The sequence below is a fragment of the Podarcis filfolensis genome (assembly GCF_964270895.1).
Source record: "Podarcis filfolensis genome assembly, chromosome: 16".
NCBI classification, from domain to species: domain Eukaryota; kingdom Metazoa; phylum Chordata; class Lepidosauria; order Squamata; family Lacertidae; genus Podarcis; species Podarcis filfolensis.
Genome location: NC_139620.1, coordinates 39,688,492 through 39,712,744, shown reverse-complemented (window position 1 = coordinate 39,712,744; position 24,253 = coordinate 39,688,492). Strand labels below are relative to the sequence as shown.

Sequence of the window (24,253 nt, the reverse complement as noted above, 5' to 3'; positions counted from 1 at the left end):
CATCAGTAGTGGCTTCTACTTTTGGCATTGTGACCTACCAACATTTTTGTGCGTTAGTGAGAGTCAGTGTGTGACAGTCGTGAGGGTAAATCTCAAACATTAATTTGCACTAGTCAGCCAGCAGTTGTTGCTGTTTTATTTCTATCCCAGCCTTCCTCCAAGAATCTCAAAGTGGCAATTACATGCCTCTCCCCCCTCACTGTTTTGTCCTTGCAACAACATTGTGAGGTAGGTTAGGCTAAGAGACATTGATGGCTGAAGGTCACCCTGTGAACTTCATGGCCAAGTGGGGATTTGAACCCTGGTCTCCCAGGTCCTAACCTGACACTAACCACTGCACCATGCTTTGGGTTCAGGCTGTTAGTAAGATAAAATGTAGTTCTTCCCTTGGGTTCTTCTCAGTTCTGTGTAGAACTGAAGGAACAGGGGCTGTGTTGCAACATGATCTTCTCCCCCCCCCCCAATTCCTTTTTTCTTTCCTTGCTGACAGTAATAATCTTTTGTTCACTGCTCTTGTAGGCCTGGCGGCATCATCGGAATCACAGAACCACGGCGTGTGGCTGCAATTTCTATGTCCCAGCGTGTTGCAAAGGAGATGAACTTATCACATAGGTAAGCGTACTTGCACAGACTCCAGAAAGTGTTCTTTAGATCAGCCTTCTCTCCAAGTGTTTTGGCCTACCAACTCCCCTTGGCCTTGCCAAGGTCTGTGCCTTCAGCCAAGTGATGGTTGGGGGAAGCCTCTGCTTCAGATGACATCAGAAAAGGTTTTGAGAAGCCAGGAACAAATGTTGGCCAGCCCACTGTTGGGACGTGTTCAGAACTCAGGAAAGTGAGCTGTCACAAGGTGGAGCTGCTCATTCACTGCATTCCACTTCTGATTATTCCCCTGCTCTTTGACCAAGTAATGAAGTCACCCCATATCCTGACATCAGTCACTCTGCATGTTCCCCCTTCTCCACTGCATGTCATTGGCTGGTAGAGTTGGGACATTGTGAACAACATGGGGCAAGTCTCAGTATGCCTACCAGAGTACAGAGATGATGTCCTGTGTGAGATGTGTTGCCACCAGCGGGTGTTTTTACTGGGATAGTTTTTCTCAGGGCAGACCCCAGCCATTTAGGAGTCGGGGTCTGAGCATGCATAATAGGTGCTTTCCTTCCTGGCTGGAGTTCATACTCTGGCTCAGTGATCATCACCTGACCCACCTCTAACTCCTCTCCTGCCACATGGGACCCATGCTCACATACAGTACTTGCTTTGATTTATACATAATAGCGCTGATAGGGCACATTATTAGCTGTAAAATGGCAATCCACAGAAAAGTATACCGTATTTTTCTGTGTATAATGCTAGGTTTTTTTCCTAAAAAATAATGTCAAAAATTTGGGGACATCTTATACACGGATACATCTCCCCCCATTTTCTTAAATCAGAGTCCCCCAGAATAGGGGGTGTCTTATACATGAGGGCGTCTTATAGACGGAAAAATACGGTATATAGTGTTTTCTTAGCATAGCTAGTAAATGAAAACTGGTGATTTGTATACTTGTTCTTAACCAAAAGGCCGAGGAGCTATTGAAACCCAGGGAGTTTTTAAAAACAGACTCATAATGGCAACCGCTGTGCAGTTGAGCTTCCCACCTCAGTAGACACTTGTGTATTCTAGTGCCCAGCATACTTCCATTCTAGAAGTCTAGAAAGCCTTAGAAAGTGAAGGGCTGTCCCTGCTTCATAGAGGACTCCCATGAAGGTGGGACACACAACAGGCCAGAAATACATTTCATACTGGAAAACGCTCCTGCCTTTCTCCTACCACTTTGCAGCGCCCAGGGAGACTGATAAAACAAATGTCTCTCCAGAAGAATTGAGTTCCAGCCCAGGCAGTGCTCCTTTGGTTTGGTCAGCCTTAGTTGGGGTCTGATGAAGCAGCAACAGCCTTGCTGCAACCCACCTGGGATGGCCTTGTGCCCCATCTGTGGGCCCCAACCCACTGGCTGAAGGCCTGTGGTCCAACTCAAAATGCTTGGCTACACAGTGGGATGTGTTGTGGGGCGGGATGTTGTGTCCATGGGGCAGGCAGCTGTAGCTATAAGGAGAAGTGAGTAAGAAGGGGGTTGTAGCCAGGTCCCAGCGATGTTGAAAATGCAAATGCCATGGGTCTAAAATATTTTAGTGGGTCATACTTCCAAACACTGGAAAAGAGGACAGAGAGGAGTTATGATAGCCACCTTCAAATATCTTAAGGGCTGCCACATGGAAGAGGCAGCAAGCTTGTTTTCTGCTGCTCTGGAGGGTAGGACCCAATTCAATGGACTCAAGTTGCAAGAAAGAATCTGACTAAACATTGGGAAGAACTTTCTGACAGTAGCAGCTGTTCAGTGGACCAGACTCCATCAGAAGGAAGTGGAGTCTACGTACTTCACTGGAGGTTTTTAAGCAGAGGTTGGATGGTCATCTATCATCATGCTTTTGCTCAGATTCCTGCATTGCAGGGGGTTGGACTAGAGGACCCTTGGGGTCCCTGCCAACTCTACAATTCTATGACTGTGTGTGGTTCTAGAGCAGGGGGTCAGCCACCTTTTTCAGCCGTGGGCTGGTCCACCATCCCTCAGACCTTGTGGGGGACAACTATATTTTGAAAAAAAATATGAACGAATTCCTATGCCCCACAATGACCAAGAGATGCATTTTAAATAAAAGGACACATTCTACTCATGTAAAAACACGCTGATTCCGTGGGCCGGATTGAGAATGCGATTGGGCCGCATCTGGCCCACGGGCCTTAGGTTGCCTACCCCTGTTCTAGAGTGCTGGTTTGTTTGATGTTGGGTTGATCCCAGAGTTCCTTTCATCCTCTGTCCTCAGGGTGATTTCATACCAAATCCGTTACGAAGGAAACGTGACAGATGACACCAAAATCAAATTCATGACAGATGGTGTGTTGTTGAAGGAAATCCAGAAGGTATGGTGGTTCTTCTTCCTTTCAGAAACGAAATGCAGCTGTGCCTATGTAATGCTACTTCTTAACATGTTGACATACTTTAGACGCAGCCAGTTCCCAACCTGCTGCCCTCCAGACTTTCATTACTCTGGCCATCTGCCATGCTTACCGAGGCTGATGGGAGTTGGAGTCCAAAAGATGTGGAAGGCACTAGGCTGGGTTTAGGGTGACTAAGAGACAGCTAAGGATGGAGCTGAACTGGATGGGTGGTCATTGACTGAGTCACTAGGCAACAGGCCCCCCCCCCCACGCGCGCAAAAAAACCAACCAGAATTCAGATTCAGGAATGAGAGAAGGGTTTTGCACTTCCTTGTGAGGTCCTCAGAACCATGTTCAGTTTGAAGAAGTGGCTTAGGGGCATAGATGTTTTTGATTTCCACTCCCATCAGCCCAGCCTGCTTAGACCCACATGCAGGTTTTGGGCCACAAATTCCCCCTTAAAGATCAAATCAGTTGATAAGTCTGGTTGAATTTTGATGTGTGGTTGTGGTATTCCTCATACACCCACCCACCCTTTTGGTCTTCCCAGGATTTCTTGTTGTCCAAGTACCGGGTCATTATTCTCGATGAAGCTCATGAAAGGAGCATCTATACGGATATCCTGATTGGTCTTTTATCACGCATTGTGCCACTCAGAGCCAAGGTAAGGAGGGAAAGGGGGGTTACGTATCAATAGCATTCTAACATTTGATTATTTTGGTTTTTACAAATATAGTCATATCTTGGGTTACAGACGCTTCATGTTGCGTGTTTTCAGGTTGCGCACTGTGCCAAACCCAGAAGTACCGGAATGGGTTACTTCTGGGTTTCGGCGCTTGCACATGCGCTGAAGAGCCGAATTGTGACCCACACGTGCGCAGATGCGGCGCTGCGGGTTGCAAATGTGCCTCCCGCACGGATCACATTCACAACCCAAGGGTCCACTGTAATCATATGTGCTTGATCTTACATTCACGCATTGAAAATACTAGGACTCCAGTGCTCCTTAAACTGATGTTTCACAGCTGATGTTTCACAGTTTCCATTTGATTCTTACTATTTTAATACTTCTGTGCAAACTTTGCATGAAGGCACATTGATGCTGAAAGTAAGAGAATGAATAAATAGCAACACTTTAAATTTGGTCCAGGAACAGATAAGGTAGGGTTGCCAAAGTTGTTGAGCTTTTTTGGGGGAAATCTCAAAAATAGGTTTTGAGCATAATATGCTCATAGGCCTAGTTAATTTGTCATTCAGCTGCTAGAATACTGCTGGCAGTTTCTGAACAGTCTTCAAAGATCTTACATCAAGTTCCTCCAGATTTGGCTACATCTTATCTCCACCAAGCAAAACTCCTGCCTTCTTGCCTGTGTTTTTGTTCTTACACATTGACAGAAAGGACATCCGCTGAAGCTGATCATCATGTCTGCCACACTGCGTGTGGAAGATTTCACCACCAACAAGAAACTGTTTGCCAGTCCTCCTCCTGTTATACAGGTAACAGTGTGACATTCAACTGGTGATAGGGGTTTTGTTCCAACACCAGAGGCCCCAGGGAAAGTGGCAAGCCTGGAGAGGGGAGCAGGGCTGGTCAAAGGATTCTGGACTGCATCCACCAGACTGCATCTGCCTTTGATGCCTCCTGTCTCTGGACTGCATCCACCAGACTCCATCCCCTTGAGAGAGCTGCTGAGCCCTAAAAGGCCTGAGCACGGGCACTCCTCCTTCTCCTCCTCCCATAGCCTCCCTCCTGGCATGTATCAGGGCTGGTGAGGGGTGAGGGGAGGGACCTGGTTCTTCAAGGAAGTGTCCGTGTCTGGCCTGTGGGCCCTGGCAGTCTGGGAGGTTCCTGTCTATACTTGTGGGTATTGTTGTTGTTGTCGTTTAGTCGTGTCCGACTCTTCGTGACCCCACGGACCAGAGCACGCCAGGCACTCCTGTCTTCCACTGCCTCCCGCAGTTTGGTCAGACTCATGTTTGTGGGTATAGGGCAGTATAATTTTTTTAGCAATAATTCCCTCAGGCACGGCGGTCTCCAGCTCAGGAGTGGAGATTGCAGCTTTCTCAGAAGCGCAGCTCCTGCTCTTCTCCTGAGAGTGGGCAAGCAGCAGGGTGGGATGCACAAGCTTAAAGAAAAACACTTTTGAGAACCATTTTAAAAGAGCTCCCATCATATTCCTGTTTCGAGAAGGCTTAAATCTCTGCTCATTTAAGAGCAGAGATTAAATCCTGCTGCCTTGGCTTCATGATCCTGTTCCCTGCTGGAGGCATAGAGCCAATGCAGGATTAAACCACATCTTCTTGCCCGTTAGCTGGCATCACAGGTGGGTGGGTGTGGTTTGGATGAAATGGCCTCACAGGCCAAATTGAAGCCCCTGGCAGGCCAAAAGGGACCTGTGAGCCAGAGGTTCCCCAGGTCTAAATAGACATGCTTTGTCATTCTGGGCACCTGCTCTTTCTTTACCTGTATTGTTTTCTCTGTAGGTGGATGCGAGGCAATTTCCTGTGGCAGTTCATTTTAACAAAAGGACCCCACTGGATGATTATAATGGAGAATGTTTCCGGAAAGTCTGTAAAATTCACCGAATGTTGCCATCAGGTAAGCTGACTGGCACAGACTTTTGTCTGTAATAAAAACCATAAAATTAGCTTTCAAATAAGGAACTGGAGTGATTCTCTTTTATGTCCTGGAGCAGGTTCAGAAAAGGGCAGAATGATCAGGGGGCTGAAGACAACACTCCCGGGAGGGAACTTGGCCACATTTGGAGCTTTTTAATTTAGATAAATAGTGAGCCGGAGGCGTATGATTACATACTTAAAGGTTAAGAGGTGGGTGCAGGAAAGAACACTTTATGGTTTCAGTACGCTGAAATTCTTTCTGAATTGCAAGAATATTTTAGTTGTCTCAACCAAATTAGAGACTTGCCTGAACTGGAGAAAATCCCCTGAGGAGAGGGATTGGCAATTCAACCACTCTGTGAAGGGCATAGAGGGCCTCCTAACAACCCACAGCACCCATAAGAAACTATAGTTCCCAGAATGCTATGGGGAAAGCCCTGACTGTTTAAAGTGGGATGACACTACTTTAAATGTATAGTACAGATGTTGCCTTGATGTGACAAAAATCTGTGACTTAAAAAAATAAATTGTGACAGTTTTTATGAAGAAGACATTGAATAATGTTTTATTTCAAAGCATAGACACTGGTGCTTCTTGCCACATTTCCCGCTTCCACAATGCCTGTGGCCTAATTTTAAGATATTTTATCTTCTTGCAGGGGGCATCCTGGTGTTCCTCACTGGCCAGGCTGAAGTACATTCACTGTGTAGGAGGCTGAGGAAATCGTTCCCTTTCCGCAAAAATGCACCCCAAGGTAACTGATGCCCTCAGAGAAACGCATTGGTATTTCTGTATTAAAATCCCAAATAATTGGCATGGTACCAACTCAATAAATGCAGTCTTGCAACTCTTCCAAAAAGCATATTTGTTAAAAGCATTCTTCAAGCCTTTGCACGTGGCCTGCCTCAAGTCCTTGAGGGACAGAATTTGCGTGAGAAGTTACTTCTCTGACAGCCACTGCTTTTCCTTGTCCAGTGGCAGGGAAAACAGCAATCCCAGAGTTGAATGATTTTGTGCCCTGGTTGTGAAGCATGCATTTGAGCAAGAGTCAAGTATAGCACCCTGGCAGGCCAGACCAAGACTGGCTGTTAACGTGGCAGTGCCAAAACCTGGCCTGGAAGCTTGCATATCCTCCAGGTCAGGGAGAACCAATGGGTTGCGGAGGTGGGTGAAGCCACCCTGAAAGTCTGGGAGGACACCTTCGGCCAGGGAACTTTTCGCGCTGCAATTCTCCATGGCTCACCACCAAGGGCAGCAAAGCACAGATCTAGACATTTATGCCAGTTTCACACAGCAAACTTGTTTGGAACTGGCTGCACTTCCCCTTTACATTGCTCTATTAAAAATAAAACTGCCAATATCAAAATGCTGGTGACCACAGTTTGAGCCTCTGTACTGTTCTGGCCGGCTCAACTCAAAGAGGGTATTCTAGAGCTGGAAAAGGTTCAGAAAAAGGCATCCTGAATGATCAAGGGGTTGGAGCGACTCCCCCATGAAGGAAAGCTGCAGGGTTTTTAGCTTAGAGGAAAAATGAGTGAGAGGCGACTTGTTAAAAGTTCATAAAATTCAGCATGACATGGAAAAGTGGATAAAGAATATGTTTTTCTCTTAACTCTAGAACTTGCAAACATCCAATGAATTTTCTTGAAAATTCCGAATATATATAATTTTTAAGTACTTCAGAAATTACTGTGATGGAAGGCAGCCTAGCTTGACTCCTCACAATATCACTGGGGAGAGATGTAATTTTGTATTTGGTCTGTGACTTGGTTTTTTTGCTTGTGTTATTGAGGGACCTCCTCCTTTGGGCTATTGCTGTTACACTTGCCACATAACCCTCATCCCACAGTTGTGAGCAATGGATCTTTCAGTTTGGCAGAACCTATACTTGGAGAGGTTCTGTCACTGTACTGTTTTCAGCACCAGCTTGAAACATATTTGTTTAGGCAAACCTAAAGGTGTTTTAATCATTTTTACTGTCAATTTTAGTTATCATTAAATGTTTTTAATTATTTAAACTCTTTTCACTGATAATAAATATAGTAAACTGCTTAGAGGTTTTACTACAATCCAAAAGGTGTGAGCCTTTTTCTTAAGTAAAAATATTGATGTAGATGCTGCTTCCTTTCTTCTTCCCAGGCAGTGGTGAAGACAAGGAGGATTCGGTTGAAGAAATACGAAGATTTAAGAAATCCAAACGGAAAAAGAATGTGGTATGCTTTGATTGAGGGCTCCCAAGAGGAACCCTTGCATTTGGCACCAGATTTAAAAGGCAATGAGAAGCAGTTCAAGGCTCCTTTGCAGCCATCGCTTTCGCTGCCCCACACCTGGTGTGTGTGTGTGTGCGTGCGCATGTGTGTGCGCATGTGCACACACACACTGGGAAAACTGTATTGCAAGCCAAAATAGGGACAGATTCCTCACCACTTCCCTGCATCACAATAGGGTCCCCCAGATTAACAGCCTTTTGATCCAGACGCATGAAAATGCTCCTTATTTCCAATACATTTGCCTCCTCCCCAGTCCCAGACACTTATTGGGGTCCCAAGTTCTCAGGGCTGGGTCAGATGCAGGTCAGCACTCAAGAAGAAGGCGCAAGCAGAAAAGTTAGCTCTTCATTGAAGAAAGCAACATACAAGGCAACAATGCCAACACACAGCACTGGCCCCTGTGAAACAGATGCCAGGACTGAAGCTCTTCACCCTCTACTTACCTCTAAGTCTTCCCCCCAGCTCCTGGGATGCCGGTGCAGCACCTGTCCCTCCTCTGCTTCATCAGCAGAGTCTTCACTGCTTTCTACACCTCTTGCTGTTGCCTTTTCAGCATCCAACCATTCCTCCCCTCCTTCCCCCTCTGATCTGTCCTCAGTGTCCCACCACAACTCGGGCTCTGAACCTTCCTCCTCAGGCTTCCCTTGGGTTCCCCAGCTGCTGCCTCCCACCCCTCCTCTTCATCCAGGCAGTCCCTGACACAAATCTCCCTCCCATCCCACTTGGACCCTCCAAGGGTCTTCCAGCTCTAACTCTCCAAGCTCCTCACATTTCTCCTCAGGATCCAACCATCCCCTCCATGACACCTCCATGGGCCTCATGTCAACCACAGGGGATCATGGCTGTTTTGCAATAGTGTTTCAGAAACCACTGCCTCTCTGTGCCTGTATGTGCTCTGAATTTCAACCTTCGACAGCCATGATCCCGTTGTGCATTTCTGCTGATCCTTTCAGGTGCTGCCCAAAATAGATCTGGATAACTATTCTGTTATGCCAGTAGATGAAGGAGATGAAGACAGAGATGCAGGAGCTGAAGAAGATGCTGACGCTGCTTGCTCAGATCTCGACCTGGAATATGGAGATGATGGGCTGGAAGAAGGTTTGCCTCTTGGAAAATATGCTAAGGCAGTGTTGGTTCAGTTTCTGCAGGGCCCGTGGGCAAGACTTCCTCAGTGAGCCTTCCTCACTCCTGTCATCATCTGCTGCTGTCCCACTCCTCCTCATGCATTTCCCCACCCTGCCACTAGCTTGCCAGGCAGAAAGTCGGTGAGCAAGCGGGCACTGGCATTTTCTGCTCCTCCTCCTCCCCGACGCAGTTGCTCAGGCCAGAGGAAGAGGCTGGTGAGGAAGCGAGTGGGTTGCAGTGATGAAGAACAGGTGCAGGCTTAGGGGGGTCCCTTGCCAGAGACGTCCCTCGCTGGCAAGATGCCCAAATATTCCAACCCCTGAGGCTGGCTTGTGTTTATACATGTTGGGACCAGACTTTATCATTGAGCTGTCATGGCGCATAGAATCATAGAATGAGAGTTGGAAGGGACTGGGAGGGTCATCTAGTTCCAACCACCTGCAGTGCAGGAATCTTTCGCCCAACATGGGGCTCGGTTAAGAGTCTCATGCTCTGCCGATGTGCCCTAATTTATCCTGCTCTGTTCTGTTTGTTGCATTTTCTCTCTCACTCCAAATAAATCACACCATTTTTGCAAAGTTTCCCCAGGGTTCCCTGTGAAGAGGAACTGACAGTTAATCCACTCTGGGAATTGTAGTTCTGTGAAAGGAATAGGGGCCTCCTAACAGCTCTCAACACTTTGCAAACTACAGTTCCCAGGATTCTTTGAGGAAGCAAGGACTGTTCCAAGTGTTATGATACTGCTTTAAATGTAGAGTGCTGGTGGGGCTGTTGATTCAGATGGTGAAGTCAGTTGGACAGCCAGCAGACTTGCTTATTGCTATTGTGTGTGTTTTTTTAATTTTGTGTACAGGTGAGAACCCAGATTCCTCCCTCCCACTTTATGTTCTTCCACTTTACTCCTTGCTGGCACCAGAAAAGCAAGCCAAGGTAATGATTCATTTCCCTGGCTCCTCAGAAAATGTAACCCCAGTATGGATCCTTTATAAAACACCCGTAAACCTATACACAAGAGAATGGTTTGGGCAGGTTTGCAGAAGCCCAAAAAACACCTGAGAACCAGCCCAGTGAGGATCAAGCATGCTCAGTGGGCACAGAATGCTGAGTAGTAGGAATTGGCAGAAAGCTGGCAGAGAGGGGAATAAAATAGAATATCCTGGAAGGAGGGCTTGGCTGGGTAGAGCCCTGAACACTGGATGCTGCATCACTTTGTTGTATGCCTCACTTGCAGAATTTATAGGTTGTGGGCATCAGTTTCCATATTCCTGGGTGATTTTTCTAGGATCTCCCCCCCCCCCTTTTATTTCTGTACTCCAGGTTTTTAGGCCCCATCCTCCTGGGACCAGGCTCTGTGTTGTAGCAACCAACGTGGCTGAAACATCCCTGACCATCCCGGGCATCAAGTACGTGGTCGACTGTGGGAAGGTCAAGAAACGCTTCTATGACAAAGTCACTGGAGTCTCATCTTTCAGAGTCACCTGGACGTCTCAGGCATCTGCCAACCAGCGGGCCGGCCGAGCTGGGCGCACAGAGCCTGGCCACTGTTACAGGTCAGCTGACTTCCCTTCTCTGTAGGAACACAAGAAGCTGCCTTCTGCTGAGTCAAACCGCTGGGCCCTCAAGATCAATATTGTCTGCACTGACTGGCAGTGGCAACGCTGATCATTGACTGTAATGACAAATATTTGATTTGACTGGCAGTGGCTTTCCAAGGTTTCAGCCAGGAGCTGTTTTGCTAAATGCAAGTTCTTTTGGATTCAGTGGCAGTAGCACAAGTGGAGAGAAGTTCCTCACTTTTATTAAGTAGCAGGCTTGGATGCAGAATAAAAAGCAGCGAAACAGTCTTTAAGCAGAATAATATAGCATATGCAAGTTAAAATACTTCCCCATTCAGCTATCAGGGAATGATAAGGGGGAGACTCCAGCAGCACAGTACACAGCACCCAACAAGATCAAAGCTTGAAGATCAGACCCCACCAGGGAGATTTATACCCCTTAGATCAGGCATAGGCAAACTCGGCCCTCCAGTTGTTTTGGGACTACAACTCCCATCATCCCTGACCACTGGTTCTGTTAGCTAGGGATGATGGGAGTTGTAGTCCCAAAACAACTGGAGGGCCGAGTTTGCCTGTGTGCCTGCCTTAGATCCAGAGTGGCCAAGTGCTGGCTGGCCTAATATCTAAATTCCTTCCAAATATACAGGGCCAGGGTTGTTAGTTGATCCTGCAGCTGCACCGTTGCTGACAGGCACTCAAGCTTCAGCTACAAGTGGATCTTTCCACATCCCAGAAGCACAAGCAGCAAATCAAGAGCATAAAGCAAGCCAAAAACCCTTGACAATAAGCATGGGGGAATAATTGTACAAACCAATTAACCTGTCTCCTCAGAATACAACATTCTTCAGCATTAGGTTTCCTCTACAAGAGCCCTTCTCAGCCCTGTCTAGAGATCCCAAGGATCGAACCTGGGACCTTCTGCCCTCAAAGCAGATGCTCTGCCACTGGGCTATGGCCCTTTCCCAAAGTAAAAGGGCTGCAATTTCAGTGGGTAATGCAGAAGATCCCAGGTCCAGTCCCCGGTGGCATTTCCAGGTAGGGCTGCAAATGACTCCTTACCAGAAACCCCAGAGAGCCTCTGCCAGTCCGTGTGGACAGTCGTGAGCTAGGGGGACCCATTGGTCTGCCTCAGTAGAAGGTCGTTTTCTATCTCCCTGTGTAAAAGAGCCCCCAACTGTTTACATTCTAGCAGGACATTATTTTTAAAAATTGCATCTTTAAGAACCAATACCAGTGTTTGCTTGATTTCCTTTTCCTGCCTTATCCTATTTTTCTTTTATGTTGTGTGATCCTAAAACCGCTGGTCCATCTATCTCAATATTGTTTACACTGACTGGCAGGAGCTCTCCTGGGTTTCAGACAGCTAGAATGCAGCACCCCTGCAGAATCCAGGAGGCTCACATCTCTAGCTGGTCTCAACAGTTGGGAGCAAAAGCTGTGTAGAAGTATATTTCTGAAGCCTTCTAGGCAGCTGCTAATCCCCCTGCCCCCGGCTTCCTCTCTTGTTTTGTTCTAGGCTTTACTCTTCGGCTGTCTTCAGTGACTTTGAGAAGTTCACTTCTCCTGAGATTACTAGGCGACCTGTTGAAGATTTAATCCTGCAAATGAAAGCGCTAAACATTGACAAGGTGGGAGTCAATTTAGGGCAGCCTTCCTTCTGCAACATGGATTATGTCATTCCCGTCTAAGTTGGCCATGCTGCCTGGGTTTGATGGGAGCTGTAGTTCAAAACCGGAGGGCGCCGCATGGTGGGGAAGGGCTTCGAACTAGATGGGACACCAACATAGGAAGCTGCCTTATACTGAATCAGGCCATTGATTGCTCCATCTATCCCAGGGTTGTCAACACTGACTAGCAGCTTTTCTCTTGGGTTTCAGGCATGGTTCTCTCCCAGCCCTGCCTGGAGATGCCATTGGGGGCTGAACTTGGGATCTCCTGCATGCAAGGCAGATGCTCTGCCTCGGAGCTACAGCCCTTCCCCACCAATCACCCGGCTCCTTTTTGAAAAATAGATTGCAGGTGTGGGGAGCGTTAACCCTTTGGTCCCACTATGGGAGCTTTCCCACCATGCAAATTGCAGGTGCAAGGATCAAGTCAAAGGGTTAAATTAGCCTATCGTCACCAGTGGTCAGGGAGGAAGTAGACCCCCACAGATTTATGTTCGATTGTGACTCTATGTGGGCCATCATTCTGAAACCTAGAAACTGCCTCGGAGACAAAGCCTATTTAATGATTTTGTGTGTATATAATATTTAATTTTCTTTTTGTTAGAAAAAAAGAAAGCTAACTTTCGAAAGATTGCTATTCTAATTAGCACAAGAAAAAGGTTTAAATCTGGACTCCCTCGGGAGGTGGTGGACTCTCCTTCCTTGGAGGTTTTTAAGCAGAGGCTGGATGGCCGTCTGTCATGGATGCTTGAGCTGAGATTCCTGCATTTCAGGGGGTTGGCCTAGTTAACCCTGGGGGTTCCTTCCAACTCTATGATTCTGTAATTCCACAATTCTGTTGAAACCCCCAGGTAATATTGGCCCACCCTCTAAAATAAGTTGGTCAGCAGCCTGCCCCCCCCCCCACTATTTGGTGAATTCCAGCACTGCTGAAGTTGGAAGGTGGCTTGCAGACAGATGGGGATGGGCAATTGTTTATTAATAGCAGCAAATCCCCCCTCCCCTTTTGAATTATGCTGCTGGGAAGAAGAAATCTGTAGTGAGGTTAAGGTAGGAGTTTGTTGGGGTGGGGGAGGAACCAGGAGTGGATTTTTGTGTCGCAGGAGCTTATGCTACGTTCTGGTACTAAAACCAAATTTCTGCACTGGGCATGCATGCGCACTGAGGCACCCCATTTCTTAACCAGTGTTCTGCACCTGGGTCTGGTCAGTGGATCTCTTGGTTCTAGTGGTGGTGGTGATGTGAGTAGACCCCACAAGCCTGAAGTTATTCCATGCCCATCTTACTCAGTTCTTGGGCATCTCACCTGTTCATGCCGGGTGTGTCGTCATCTTTGTGTTTGCAGGTGGTCAATTTTCCCTTTCCTACACCCCCGCCGCTGGAAGCGCTAGTTGCTGCTGAGGAGCTGTTGATAGCCCTTGGAGCCTTGCAGGAACCCCCCAAATCTGGAAGGTAGACTTTTTACTGATTGCTGCTGTCTTTGTTGCTTTTTTGAAAAACCAAGTTGAACTATGCCGGTTGGTGGATTGTGCTTTCTCTCTTTTCTCCCACTGTGCAGAGCCATCCCTCCCATTGGATAGAGTGGGGTGGCCATCTTGCACAGTTCTTTTGAGCTGCCATGAAAGAGCAGAAAAATTATGTTTTTGTTTTACAACTGCATAAATCATACCATTGCCTGAGGCCATCAAAGCAGTGAACAACATGATAAACAAAATAAATAGCACACCAAAAATACAAATTCTAAAAGCAACATTTGGAGGGCACTAAGTCAAGAGAGGCCTGGTCTAGGAATTGACTCCTGTTCCCTTCTTCCAGGCTGAAAAAGTTGCAAGAAGCAAAGCTGACCTGCCCCATCAGCCCCCTGGGGGCCACAATGGCAGCCTTTCCTGTGGCTCCCCGTTACGCAAAGATGCTTGCCTTGAGCAAACAGCAGGACTGCCTCCCATATGTCATCACCTTAGTGTCAGCCCTGACGGTTCGGGAGCTCTTTGAAGAGTTTAACAGGTGAGCGTTCCCCCAACAGAAGTGCTGGGCGTTGGCTCCATGTCTGTGTCTGCTGTTTGCTGCCCTGGACTCCTTTGGGAAGAATGGTGGGGTGGAAGGAAACAAACAAGCAAACAAACTTGCCGCTCTCTGAACTGGTGGCCCAAAGGAATGATCCCCTTTGGTGTGGTCCCGTTGGTGGTAGTTCATTGGCAGTAAAGAATTGCACCTCTGAAAGTTGCTGCAGTTCCTCTCACTGTGCTGCTGAGGACACACAGCCCATGGTCACCCTGTGATGAATAATGGTAGCCTCCAGCTGAGCACATAAGTTGTACATAGGTTGCTTCTGTTTTTTTAGTACAAGTCACAAATTTAATAAAACAAGTATATGTGGTAGAGATTCAGCAGTGTCCTGCACTGCAATCCTATGCATGTCTACTCATAAATTTGGAAAGATGTATCAATCTATTTCTGTTCAGTGTCAGTTCTGCATGCACCCAAGCATAGTTCTGTCCTTTTTTTGCAGCTTTTAAAAAGCATGCAGGAAAAACTTGCATTTAAATTGTACACAGGTTCCTTAAAGTGCACACTTTGTATGCATTCTTTCCATTTTGTGGGCTTTGTCATTGCACTTCCCCCTAAAATATGTATTTCCGATAAAATACTGATTTTCGGATGCATTTTTTTGAACCCTAAACTAATTTTTTTGCATCGCATAATTTGGAGAAATACTGATCTGATTGATAGCTGTGCTCCAATCCACTTATAAGTCTGGGGCAATTGAACTGGTGAGTTTGTGTCTACCAGATTTGCCCTCCATCCTTATTTGAAACCAGGCGCTTATTCCCAGGAAAGAATTGCAACCTTAGAAAGTATGTGCACAGCCAGCACTCATGTAAGTTCATATACACCCTGCCCAGAGGCTTGGGATCTTCTGCTTGAGTTATGCCACGCTCTTGTTATGGATGTGTGTTAACCCTTGACCTTATGCCCACAAGAAGCTCTCTCACAAAGAAATGAAGAAAGCTTGGTTTATTATATAAAACAGGAGTAGCAGAAAATATATAAAAATGCTGCTTTAGGCAGCAGAGTTACAGCCTAAACAGGTAGCAAAAGACATACATACCTTAAAGAGTAAAAGATTGCTATTATAGCAAGATGAAAACACAAGCAGGATTTGAAATATGAGCATCAGCATTAATTATTAAGATAAATACAGTAGATTAAAATGGATGCATTGAATAGTATATGTGAAACATGCAGCATCTAAGGGTAAATATTGCAACCATGGAAGGGAGGGTGGGAAGTTCACAGATAAAGTAATATATGGTCCTTTTTGTTTCTTTTGGGTTTTTTTGTGTGAAAAATCAATAAATAAGATTTACCAAAAATAAGAATAATAAAGAGTAAAAGATTCCCAAACTATTCTAAGAAGCCTACACATGCACGGGCAGGACAGTTTTGTCATAAACCCACACTAGAAGGGGGGGGGGGTTACCTGTCCTTAAGGCGAAGCAGACAGGTGCTGAGTCCTGGGAGCGCTGGGCAAGTTCTGTCCTCTTGGAGGCATGAGAGCTAACTAACTTTGCATCGTTTTGCCAGGCATGCCAGTGGAAAGGGCCGGGGGCTGTGGACTGAGGGATTCCTACAATGTCCATAATGCCTTTCAGACGACGTAGTGAGAAAAGGCTAAAACTGGCCATTGTGTTTGTTTAACCCAAGGCTGAAAGACAGAGGGCCATTTTCTGAACCTGGGCATCCCTGCTTCCTGCCCTCCAATCACACAACCATTGAAGACCATTGAGGAGTATCCTGTACTTGACAATAAATTTGTATGTGTTCACCTTTAAGTCAGATGTGTGAACTCAGGATATTCCTGAATGCTTTTCAGCAAGTGGCTGGAATCAGGCTTGATTCACGGTTACTGGAGTTCATCAGAGAGTGTCTCATGTCATATGAGAGTCCTGTCAATCTTATATTTATGCCACGATCTACTGAGATAAACCATATCATAAGTTCAGGTTCACACACACCTCCTCGCAATGGGAAGTGAGTTTTCTGAAATTGCCTTTGCTGAGGGATCCTGGTGCATGCTGGGTTGTGCCTTACATTTGCTGCAGGCCTGCCACTAGCGAGGAAGAGCAGGAGACGCTCAGGGGGAAAAGGGCGCGTGTGGTGCAGATGCAGCGGATCTGGGCTGGACAAGGGCCCTCTCAGAAACTGGGAGACCTCATGGTAATGCTAGGTACGCTCTTCTGCTCTCCCTTTATCTTTCCGTATTTTTTAATTGTGTGTTGGTTTGGGCTGAATTCCTCACACGATGCTGCCCTTCTGTTCCAGGAGCTGTGGGCGCCTGTGAGTATGCTGGGTGCACGCCTAAGTTCTGTGAGGCAAACGGCCTGCGCTACAAAGCCATGGTGGAAATCAGGCGCTTGCGTGGGCAGCTGACAACTGCAGGTAAATACCCCGGGAGCCAGTTGTTGTTTTCTGCCTCTGCGGAATAAGCCACATTTGTCCTTTTTCGGGGGGACGCCAAAGAATCAGCTCTGTTCTTCCTTTCTTCCTTTTTCCTTTTCTTAACATTTAATAATTTTTATTATGCTGTTTTACAATAAAAAACATGCATGAAAACACAGGATTTTGGGATGTCCCGTTCTTGAAAGGCCTTCCACTTATGCAGTGGAACTTCCCTTCTCCATGTCTCCTTCCTGTTTCTCCGTGTCTGCTATGGAGGGTTGGGGAAAAGCCCAGAAGAGATTCCGTGGGCACTCTGGTGTAACAGAGGCAGGGAAGGTCCATTGTGCAAATAGGAAGAGTTTGTGGGGTAGAACCTTTTTTTTCTTTCTCCCTAATATAACACTGTATATATCTTAAGCATGATAAGTACAGTCGTACCTTGGATCCCGTACGCCTTGTGACTCAAACGTTTTGGCTCCCGAACGCCGCAAACACGGAAGTGAGTGTTCCGGTTTGCAAACATTTTTTGGAAGTCAAACGTCTTCTGCGGCTTCAGGGGGGGGCCACTAGGTGGCGCATCGGAAGATGGCTGACAATAACATCTCTCCGACCCACACGAGGTAATTTGGAGGCTATGATGGGGGTAATTAGCCTCCTTAACCCCCCCAGGATGGTGGGGGGGACGGCCCTTGCCTGCTGTGCCCTATACCACCCCCGAATTTGTGGGGGTGGGGGCACTAGGCACAAAGCCCTCCTGTGGGATTTCGGCACTCCTGAACGCCGTCCCTGATTCGCGCCACTGGCTGCAAGAACTTCAAAAGAAACAATTTGGACGAGATAAATTGCACATGCTTCAAGGAAAAAGGGGAGTAAAGACTGCTGACAGAAGAGATCTCTGATAACAAGACAAGAATAAAATATGAGAAGATACGTCAAGATACGGTATGACTTGAGGGGGGAGGGGGGGGAAAAACCTGCCTTTCATTATGTGATTTAACAAGAATCCCCTCCCCAAATGAGTCAGGAACTAAGGACTTAAGCTGTGGATTTAAGGCTGTGTGGAGATAAACTTTCGAACCAAAGCAATGTTTCAAGACGAAGCTGGAAAGCTAAGAGTTTTGGAATGACGCAGTTAAAAATGCCGTCGCCATTTTCGGAGGCATTGTTGGAGCTCTTGGGTCTGGGAGGAGAAAGAGAGAAATAGAGTTGTTTACATACGTCTCGGTGGGACTCAAGAGCGAAAAATGCCAAATTTATGATGGAAAGAGCGATGTTATCTACGAAGGAGATATATGGAAACCATCTGGACTTAGTGGAGGAACGGGAAATCCACACAGGATTATTATTTTGCTTATCAGCTTAAGGAGACTAACAGAAGAGATCGTAAAGGAAAAATAGAAATTATATGAACATGATATGATGTGGAAACACCAAGATAAGACTGAATAGAATTATGAATTTTGTTTGGACTGATTGGGACTGATTTGGACATTAACGCAGTAATAAGAAGATGATCTGAATCCCCCTTTGGATCTTGAAGTATGGGTTCCCCCAACAAAATTTAAAAATTTGGCTTTGTAATTTGGAATCTATGTGATGTGATTTAATTTGATGTGATTGGCCAGTTAATAAAAATTATTAAAAAAAAAAAGTCTTCCGCAGCTTCCAGTTGAGTGCAGAAAGCTGTTTGGGCCTGATGTCCAGAAAAATACTTCTTGAAATGTTGCTTTCCTTTCACTCATTTCCCTTGCATTCCTTGTTTGCAATGTTCAAACTGAGCCAAAGTGTTTTGTGACACCTTAAAAAGACTCACTAATTGATTGTGACACTTATTTACTCCACATGTGCCCATCCAATTGGCAGAATAGTCACTACCGCAGGTGCCACGTAATAACTTTCCCGCATTTGTAATAATTTGATCATGTGGCAGCCCCTTCACTTTGCAACTCCCTGCCTATTGAGACCAGGCAGGTGCCTTCATTGTATTATTTTCAGCACCTGCTTAAAACATTTTTGTTTAGACAAGCCTTCCCAGATGCTTAGAAAGTTGAGGTAATTTTAATCTGTTTTAGTATTTATACTTTAGGATGTTTTAAAGTATGGTTGTGTTTTTTTATTTTTCTTTTACTGTTTTATCTCTTGTAAATCTCTTTGAGTGTTTTTTAAATAATCAAGCGGTGTATACATTTTATGAAGTAAATATATTTTCCCCATGGGATATCTCCTCCCCTGAGAGCCTCCCCCAAATTTGAAAACAGGTCTTGCTTCAGTGCTGGGTTGCTGCATAAGCTGTTGTGAACTAATGTTGCTTTTCCTTCAGTTGTCTTTTGCTTTTGCCCATTTGTTATTTTTCTGAGTTTTGTGCAGAGGCTGCTCCTCAGTCACAACCTAGGCCATGTTAACTCAGCCTGGCCTCCTTCGGTTTTCCAAGATTCTCCTGATTTTTGACCTGTTTCTTCCCTTTGCTGCAAGTGAATTCAGTCTGCTCGGACACCGGCTTCTTTGTCGATCCCAAAATGAAGCCCCCATCAGAAGCGCAGGTGACTTTCCTGAGGCAGATAGTCTTGGCTGGCCTGGGAGACCACGTTGCCCGGAAGATCCAAGCTGAGGAGCTCCTAGATGAGAAGTGGAAAAATGGTTACAAAGTACGTGCAGCTCAGTTTATTCCCTTTGGATCATTTATGGCAAGAATTGGGAACCCTTTTTGGTCTGAGGGCCACAGGCCAGTGGTGGTCAGTGGTCAGTTCTTCTCCTGACCAAGCACCTCAGACTGTGTCTCTGTCTTGGTGGCTTTCCTCTGATGTGAAGTTCTTTTTATTATTGGTCTGCTTTTACTATTGTCTTCAACCATATCTTAGTAATTTTTAGTGGACTGCCTTTTTCATTAATCACTGGTCTCCTGGTAATTTATTTGCGAGGAGTGTTTTGTAACTGTATTTCTTTTAAAATGACTTGAAAGAGTTTAATCTCAAAGCTGCCCTGTAGGTATTTTACATATGTTACTTATGTAATTTAAGGATTTCAGTGTGCTGCCGGGGGGGGGGGGTTGATGTGGCAGGTGATAGCAAAAGTTATCCCCCCTGCTGTTCTGTTGGGTTGGACTAGATGACCCCTGGGTTCCTCCCAGCTGTACAGTTCTGCGATTGCTGAACTCCACACTTGTCCCTGTCAGAGGGTAGAGCACTTTGTGCCCCTTAAGGTGCCCCATAACTGTTGGTGGAGTAAGAGTCAACAGCTAATCCAGTCAGCTTTGCATGTTGAATTAGCAAGGGATTGTGTGCGTGCTCTGCCTGACCAGATCTACTTTTGTGGCTTATTTGCTAAAGCCCAAAGGTCTGCCCTTTTAGAACCAAGTACAAAATGGTGCTTGATTTGACAAGAGGCGAGGGCCAAACAGCGACTCGTGCAAAGATGCAACCAGAGAAGCTGTGCTGTTGCATTGGCCACAGGCGCTTGATCTGCCAGTGTCCGGGCAGAAGAACAAAACGTCTTTTGTTCCATTAATGGACCTTGTGCCTTCCTGCTTTTGGAACCTTTCTGGTCTCTAAAGTATTGAGTTTGTTTTTATTTGTTTTGCTTTCTTCCTTCTCCGCACACTGCCGTCTCTTGCTGCACCTCGCCAACCCAGACTCCTCTTCTGGACGATCCAGTCTTCATCCACCCCAATTCCGTCCTCTTCAAGCAGCTCCCTGAGTTTGTGGTGTATCAGGAGATTGTCGAAACCACCAAAATGTACATGAAAGGTGAAATCAGCTCCTTTCCCCTTGCTCTCCTCTTGAGAGTAATCCTAAAGAATCAACCCAAAAGCTCCTTTATCCCAGCACCCTGTTTGCCTCAGTGTCCAGCCAGATGCCTCTGCCAGAAAGCTCCCTGCTGTTAACTGCCTGGCAACTTGTTTTGGAGATAGACTTACCTCTGAAACGGAGATTTTATTTACCTATCATGGCTCAGTAGTCATTGATAGGTTCCTCCTCCTCCTCCTGGAGTTGCTCTAATGCAGCTGTGGGAAGCCTCTGGCCCTCCAGATGTCACTAAACTACAGTTCCCATCATCCCTGGCCATTGGCCATGCTTCCTGGTGCCTATGGGAGCAACATCTGGAGGGCCAAAGGATTCCCATCACCTTACTTGTGTGTCACATAGCATGCCTGCAGAAATGAGCAGTTTAGGGTGGGCTGTGAGAGCTTTGCAGTGGCTTAAATGCACTGACGATTATTTTTCCTTTTAAAGTTGAGATTGTATGAAGTACAACTTAGTGGCTTTTATGCAGTGTCCCTACAGACTCTTAGAGGAGCCTTAGAAGTTTTATCATAGGCTCTTCAATAAGAGAGATCAGTGGGAGCAGACAAGTGGCACACAAGAATGGACACTTGCACTTGCCAGTAGTCCCAGCACATAGCTGTGAGAGAGTGCTCACAGGCCTGGACTCAGCACCTTACAGCTTTAGGCAACAGCCAGGGACCTTAATGGGGCCTACTGCATTTTATTATTGTGTTTCTCTAACAGCAAGGTTTTAAACTGTATTTTAAATTGTGGTAACCTGCCCTGGGACCTTAGGATATTACCTTAGGGCAGGTAATAAATGGGATAGGGGCTAAGCAATAATAATGTGGGGAGCCCTACACCAGATACTGCCATTTTAAATTTCCCACAATGCCCTGGGGTGTTTGGCGTTTCTCCAGGGAATTGTGGGAAATGTTAACAGCAGCTTCCTGGACCACCTACCATTGTTGCCAGGTAAACCTGCAGCACTTAAAAAGGCAGTTCAGTAAAAGCCACTCACGGCTCCCCAGAACCGTCTTTAACTGGTCACTTTTGCTCTCCTCAAGGTGTCTCAGCCATTGAACCAGAATGGATCCCGCTCCTTTTGCCTCCATACTGCCACTTCGAAAAACCTCTGGAAAGCCCTCCTCCTTTTTACTGCCCTGAAACGGGAAGGGTTCGATGCCACAGACCAAGTGTCTTCTGTAAGTTTCTCAAGAACAGCTTGGCTTTTACGGGAAGCGGATTTGTTACTAAATCCACATTAGGAGAATACTGTCATCATGGCAGCCGCAATATCACAAGCTTTTGCATTCTCCAGGAGTCTTTGGGGTTGCAGCCAGTGTTAATCCTCCTCAGAGGAAACCTACTGAAAATAATGGACATGGCATAACTTAGGTTCGGTATTTCAAACAATCCTTTCTCAGGGTAGGTCAGGGATAGCCCATGTGCTGCTCCAGCTCCCATCGGCCGCATCCAGCATTGACAGGGGCTAGGGGTGATGGGGGTTGGAGTCCAACAGCATCTGGAGGGCGCCAGGTCAAAAAAGGCAGGTCTAGGAAATGGCTCACATTCCCATCAGGGTTTCTTAATATGAAAGCCCCAGAGTCTACATCATGTCACAGTCTTCAGGCATAAGGGAGTGGGGAGCAGGGATAGGATAGCAGACATTCAGGGGGGACTTGTGTAAGGATCGGGTTGGGAGCAAGAAGCAAAATAATACCTGAGCCCCCATCTGTGAAAACACAGAACTGGCTGGCACTCACCAGGTTTATTGCTGTTGCACAAAAAGCACCTGTGCTACAAAGGTTTTGCTAACAATATACACTTGAAATAGAAGTTCTGCTATGAGGATTCCCACTTAGGTATTTCTAGCTGCCATTCATGTCCTTCAAACCTCACCCAGTGTAGGAGGGGATGAGTGCCAGGGCTGGCCCACCCAGGAGGCAGCAGCCTCAAACAGCAAGCTCCACAGGGGCAGCAGGTCCAGCCTCCAAGGAAGGCATCTCCCGCTGCAGCCGCCACAGGGGCAGCAAGAGCTGCAGTGTGCTGCTTGGAGGCCGGAGCTGCCTCTGCCTCAGCAGCCCCACCCCCTGCTTCCTCTAGAACAGCCTCTCAGCAAATAGTAGGCGCTGCTGGTCTCCCCCCTTTCTCCTCACCTGCCTAGCATGATTCAAAGCAGGGTCCTTCCCTGCAGTGCTCTTTGATTCCCACTTCAGCCATCAGGTAGGGTTGGTTTGATTGCTCCCCTTGTAAATCTTCACTCTGCCCTTGTTTCCTGGCAGTGGTGCAAGGGGGGCATTTTGTGGTTTTCCTTAGGTGCCAAATGTCTTAGGCTGGCCCTGCACACAAACAAGAGCCAGCTTGCAATCTGGAGACTTCGCCGCCCTTCTCCTTCCCTCCTGCCTACTCAGCCTTCTGCCGAGAGAAGCAAAATGAAGAGGATGAGTGTGGATTAGCGCCTTAACAAAGTCTTGTAACCTCTCTGCAGATCGGGTAGGCTGGCAGCTTCCTGCTGTAGAAGTGGATTACCCAGAAGGCCTTGAGTGCTACAAATATTTCACCAAGTTCTTATTGGAAGGGAAAGTAAGAACATTTTTCTCCACCTAATTCCTTGTGTTTATATATCTATGTATATTACAGTATTTTCATTGCTGTGGTTAGGATTCTTAATGTATAGATTTTGTTAGTTAAACAACTCCTTGCTTGGAGTACACCTTTAGCTGAAATGTATTCAGACTGAGACTTGGCATAAAATAAGAAAACTTATGTTTATTAAAGGAAGTGCATTACTGATAGGAAGCAATTATATAGTCCTAGCTAGGTTTCTCCAACTAGGTTGGAGGCCATGCTTGCCTCTTTGCTCTCAGAAGACAGATCCAAGATGACCTCCCACCTCCCAGAGTGAGAGGAAGAGCAAGTGCAGGAACTTGTAAACAGGATGCAACCTAAGACTATCAGTATAAACATCAAAGAGATAATGAGAAGTCAGCATTGTGATGAAGGTATAGGGGTAGTTTGGGGAGCTGGAGATCCCTGCCTCTGTCTGCCTTAACCCACACAATCCCCTCTGGGTGCTGAGTTGCACCTAAATGTCCAACGAGGATTTTGCAAGACATCCTGCGAATTATATTGAAAGGTGGGCTGTGAGTACCTGAAATGAAACAATGAATTCTAATGCCCATTTTCAACAAGCAAATTAATCAGAGCCTCAGTGTTTTACAGCTCATTGCCTTAAGGTTCCTTGAAACGCATGGTGGCTCTAAAATTGAATATAAAGCTTGTTCCTTCTTTTAGGTTGTTAAAAAACTGGCTGCTTACAGCTGCTGCTTGTTGTCCAGTCCAGTGACAATGCTGAAAACGTGGTCCAAGTAAGTTGTTGTTTTCTGTACTGCTTTATATTTTTCAGGAAAAAACCACCTCATTAAAGCATTCAATAAAACAATCCAGAATAAAGCATTATTGAAGAAAGTCAAATAAAAAGTATACATTCAAAGCAACATAATTAACACAGGACTTGGTTTGCTGCAAGGGGAAAAGGAAGCCGGTGTTTCTACCACAGCGAACCAGCTGCTGTTTTTGGGTGTCAGAAAAGGTTATTTAACTGCAGCCCATGTTTTGTTAGCCCAAAAATCGAAAGTGAGCAAGGTCCCAGCTAAAGAGGATTGGCACCTTAGGTTGACAGAATATGCAGAACTTGCAGACTTAACACATAGAATAAGAGAGCAAGAAGAACACATATGTAAAGAAGAGTGGAAAACATTTATTGAACATATGGAAAATAGCTATACTATTGTTTGCTTTGCTGGGCCCGTTAGGCCACCCCCCACCC

General features: G+C 46.2%; 1 protein-coding gene across 2 annotated transcripts in view; it reads left to right on the top strand.

Moving 5' to 3' along the window:
* Window positions 1-24,253, top strand: part of DHX37 (DEAH-box helicase 37) — a 34,179-nt gene that overhangs the window by 7,100 nt on the left and 2,826 nt on the right. For both annotated transcript variants that reach the window (XM_083589827.1, XM_083589828.1), the window contains exons 6-25: window positions 520-612; window positions 2,869-2,965; window positions 3,534-3,647; window positions 4,379-4,480; window positions 5,468-5,582; window positions 6,261-6,356; window positions 7,742-7,815; window positions 8,826-8,970; window positions 9,851-9,927; window positions 10,315-10,547; window positions 12,070-12,181; window positions 13,566-13,672; window positions 14,036-14,224; window positions 16,324-16,448; window positions 16,544-16,660; window positions 19,133-19,305; window positions 20,289-20,403; window positions 21,489-21,626; window positions 22,913-23,007; window positions 23,719-23,792. In XM_083589827.1, the coding sequence (XP_083445953.1) occupies window positions 520-612; window positions 2,869-2,965; window positions 3,534-3,647; window positions 4,379-4,480; window positions 5,468-5,582; window positions 6,261-6,356; window positions 7,742-7,815; window positions 8,826-8,970; window positions 9,851-9,927; window positions 10,315-10,547; window positions 12,070-12,181; window positions 13,566-13,672; window positions 14,036-14,224; window positions 16,324-16,448; window positions 16,544-16,660; window positions 19,133-19,305; window positions 20,289-20,403; window positions 21,489-21,626; window positions 22,913-23,007; window positions 23,719-23,792 (2,391 nt within the window). The remainder of the gene's footprint in view (window positions 1-519; window positions 613-2,868; window positions 2,966-3,533; window positions 3,648-4,378; window positions 4,481-5,467; window positions 5,583-6,260; window positions 6,357-7,741; window positions 7,816-8,825; window positions 8,971-9,850; window positions 9,928-10,314; window positions 10,548-12,069; window positions 12,182-13,565; window positions 13,673-14,035; window positions 14,225-16,323; window positions 16,449-16,543; window positions 16,661-19,132; window positions 19,306-20,288; window positions 20,404-21,488; window positions 21,627-22,912; window positions 23,008-23,718; window positions 23,793-24,253) is intronic.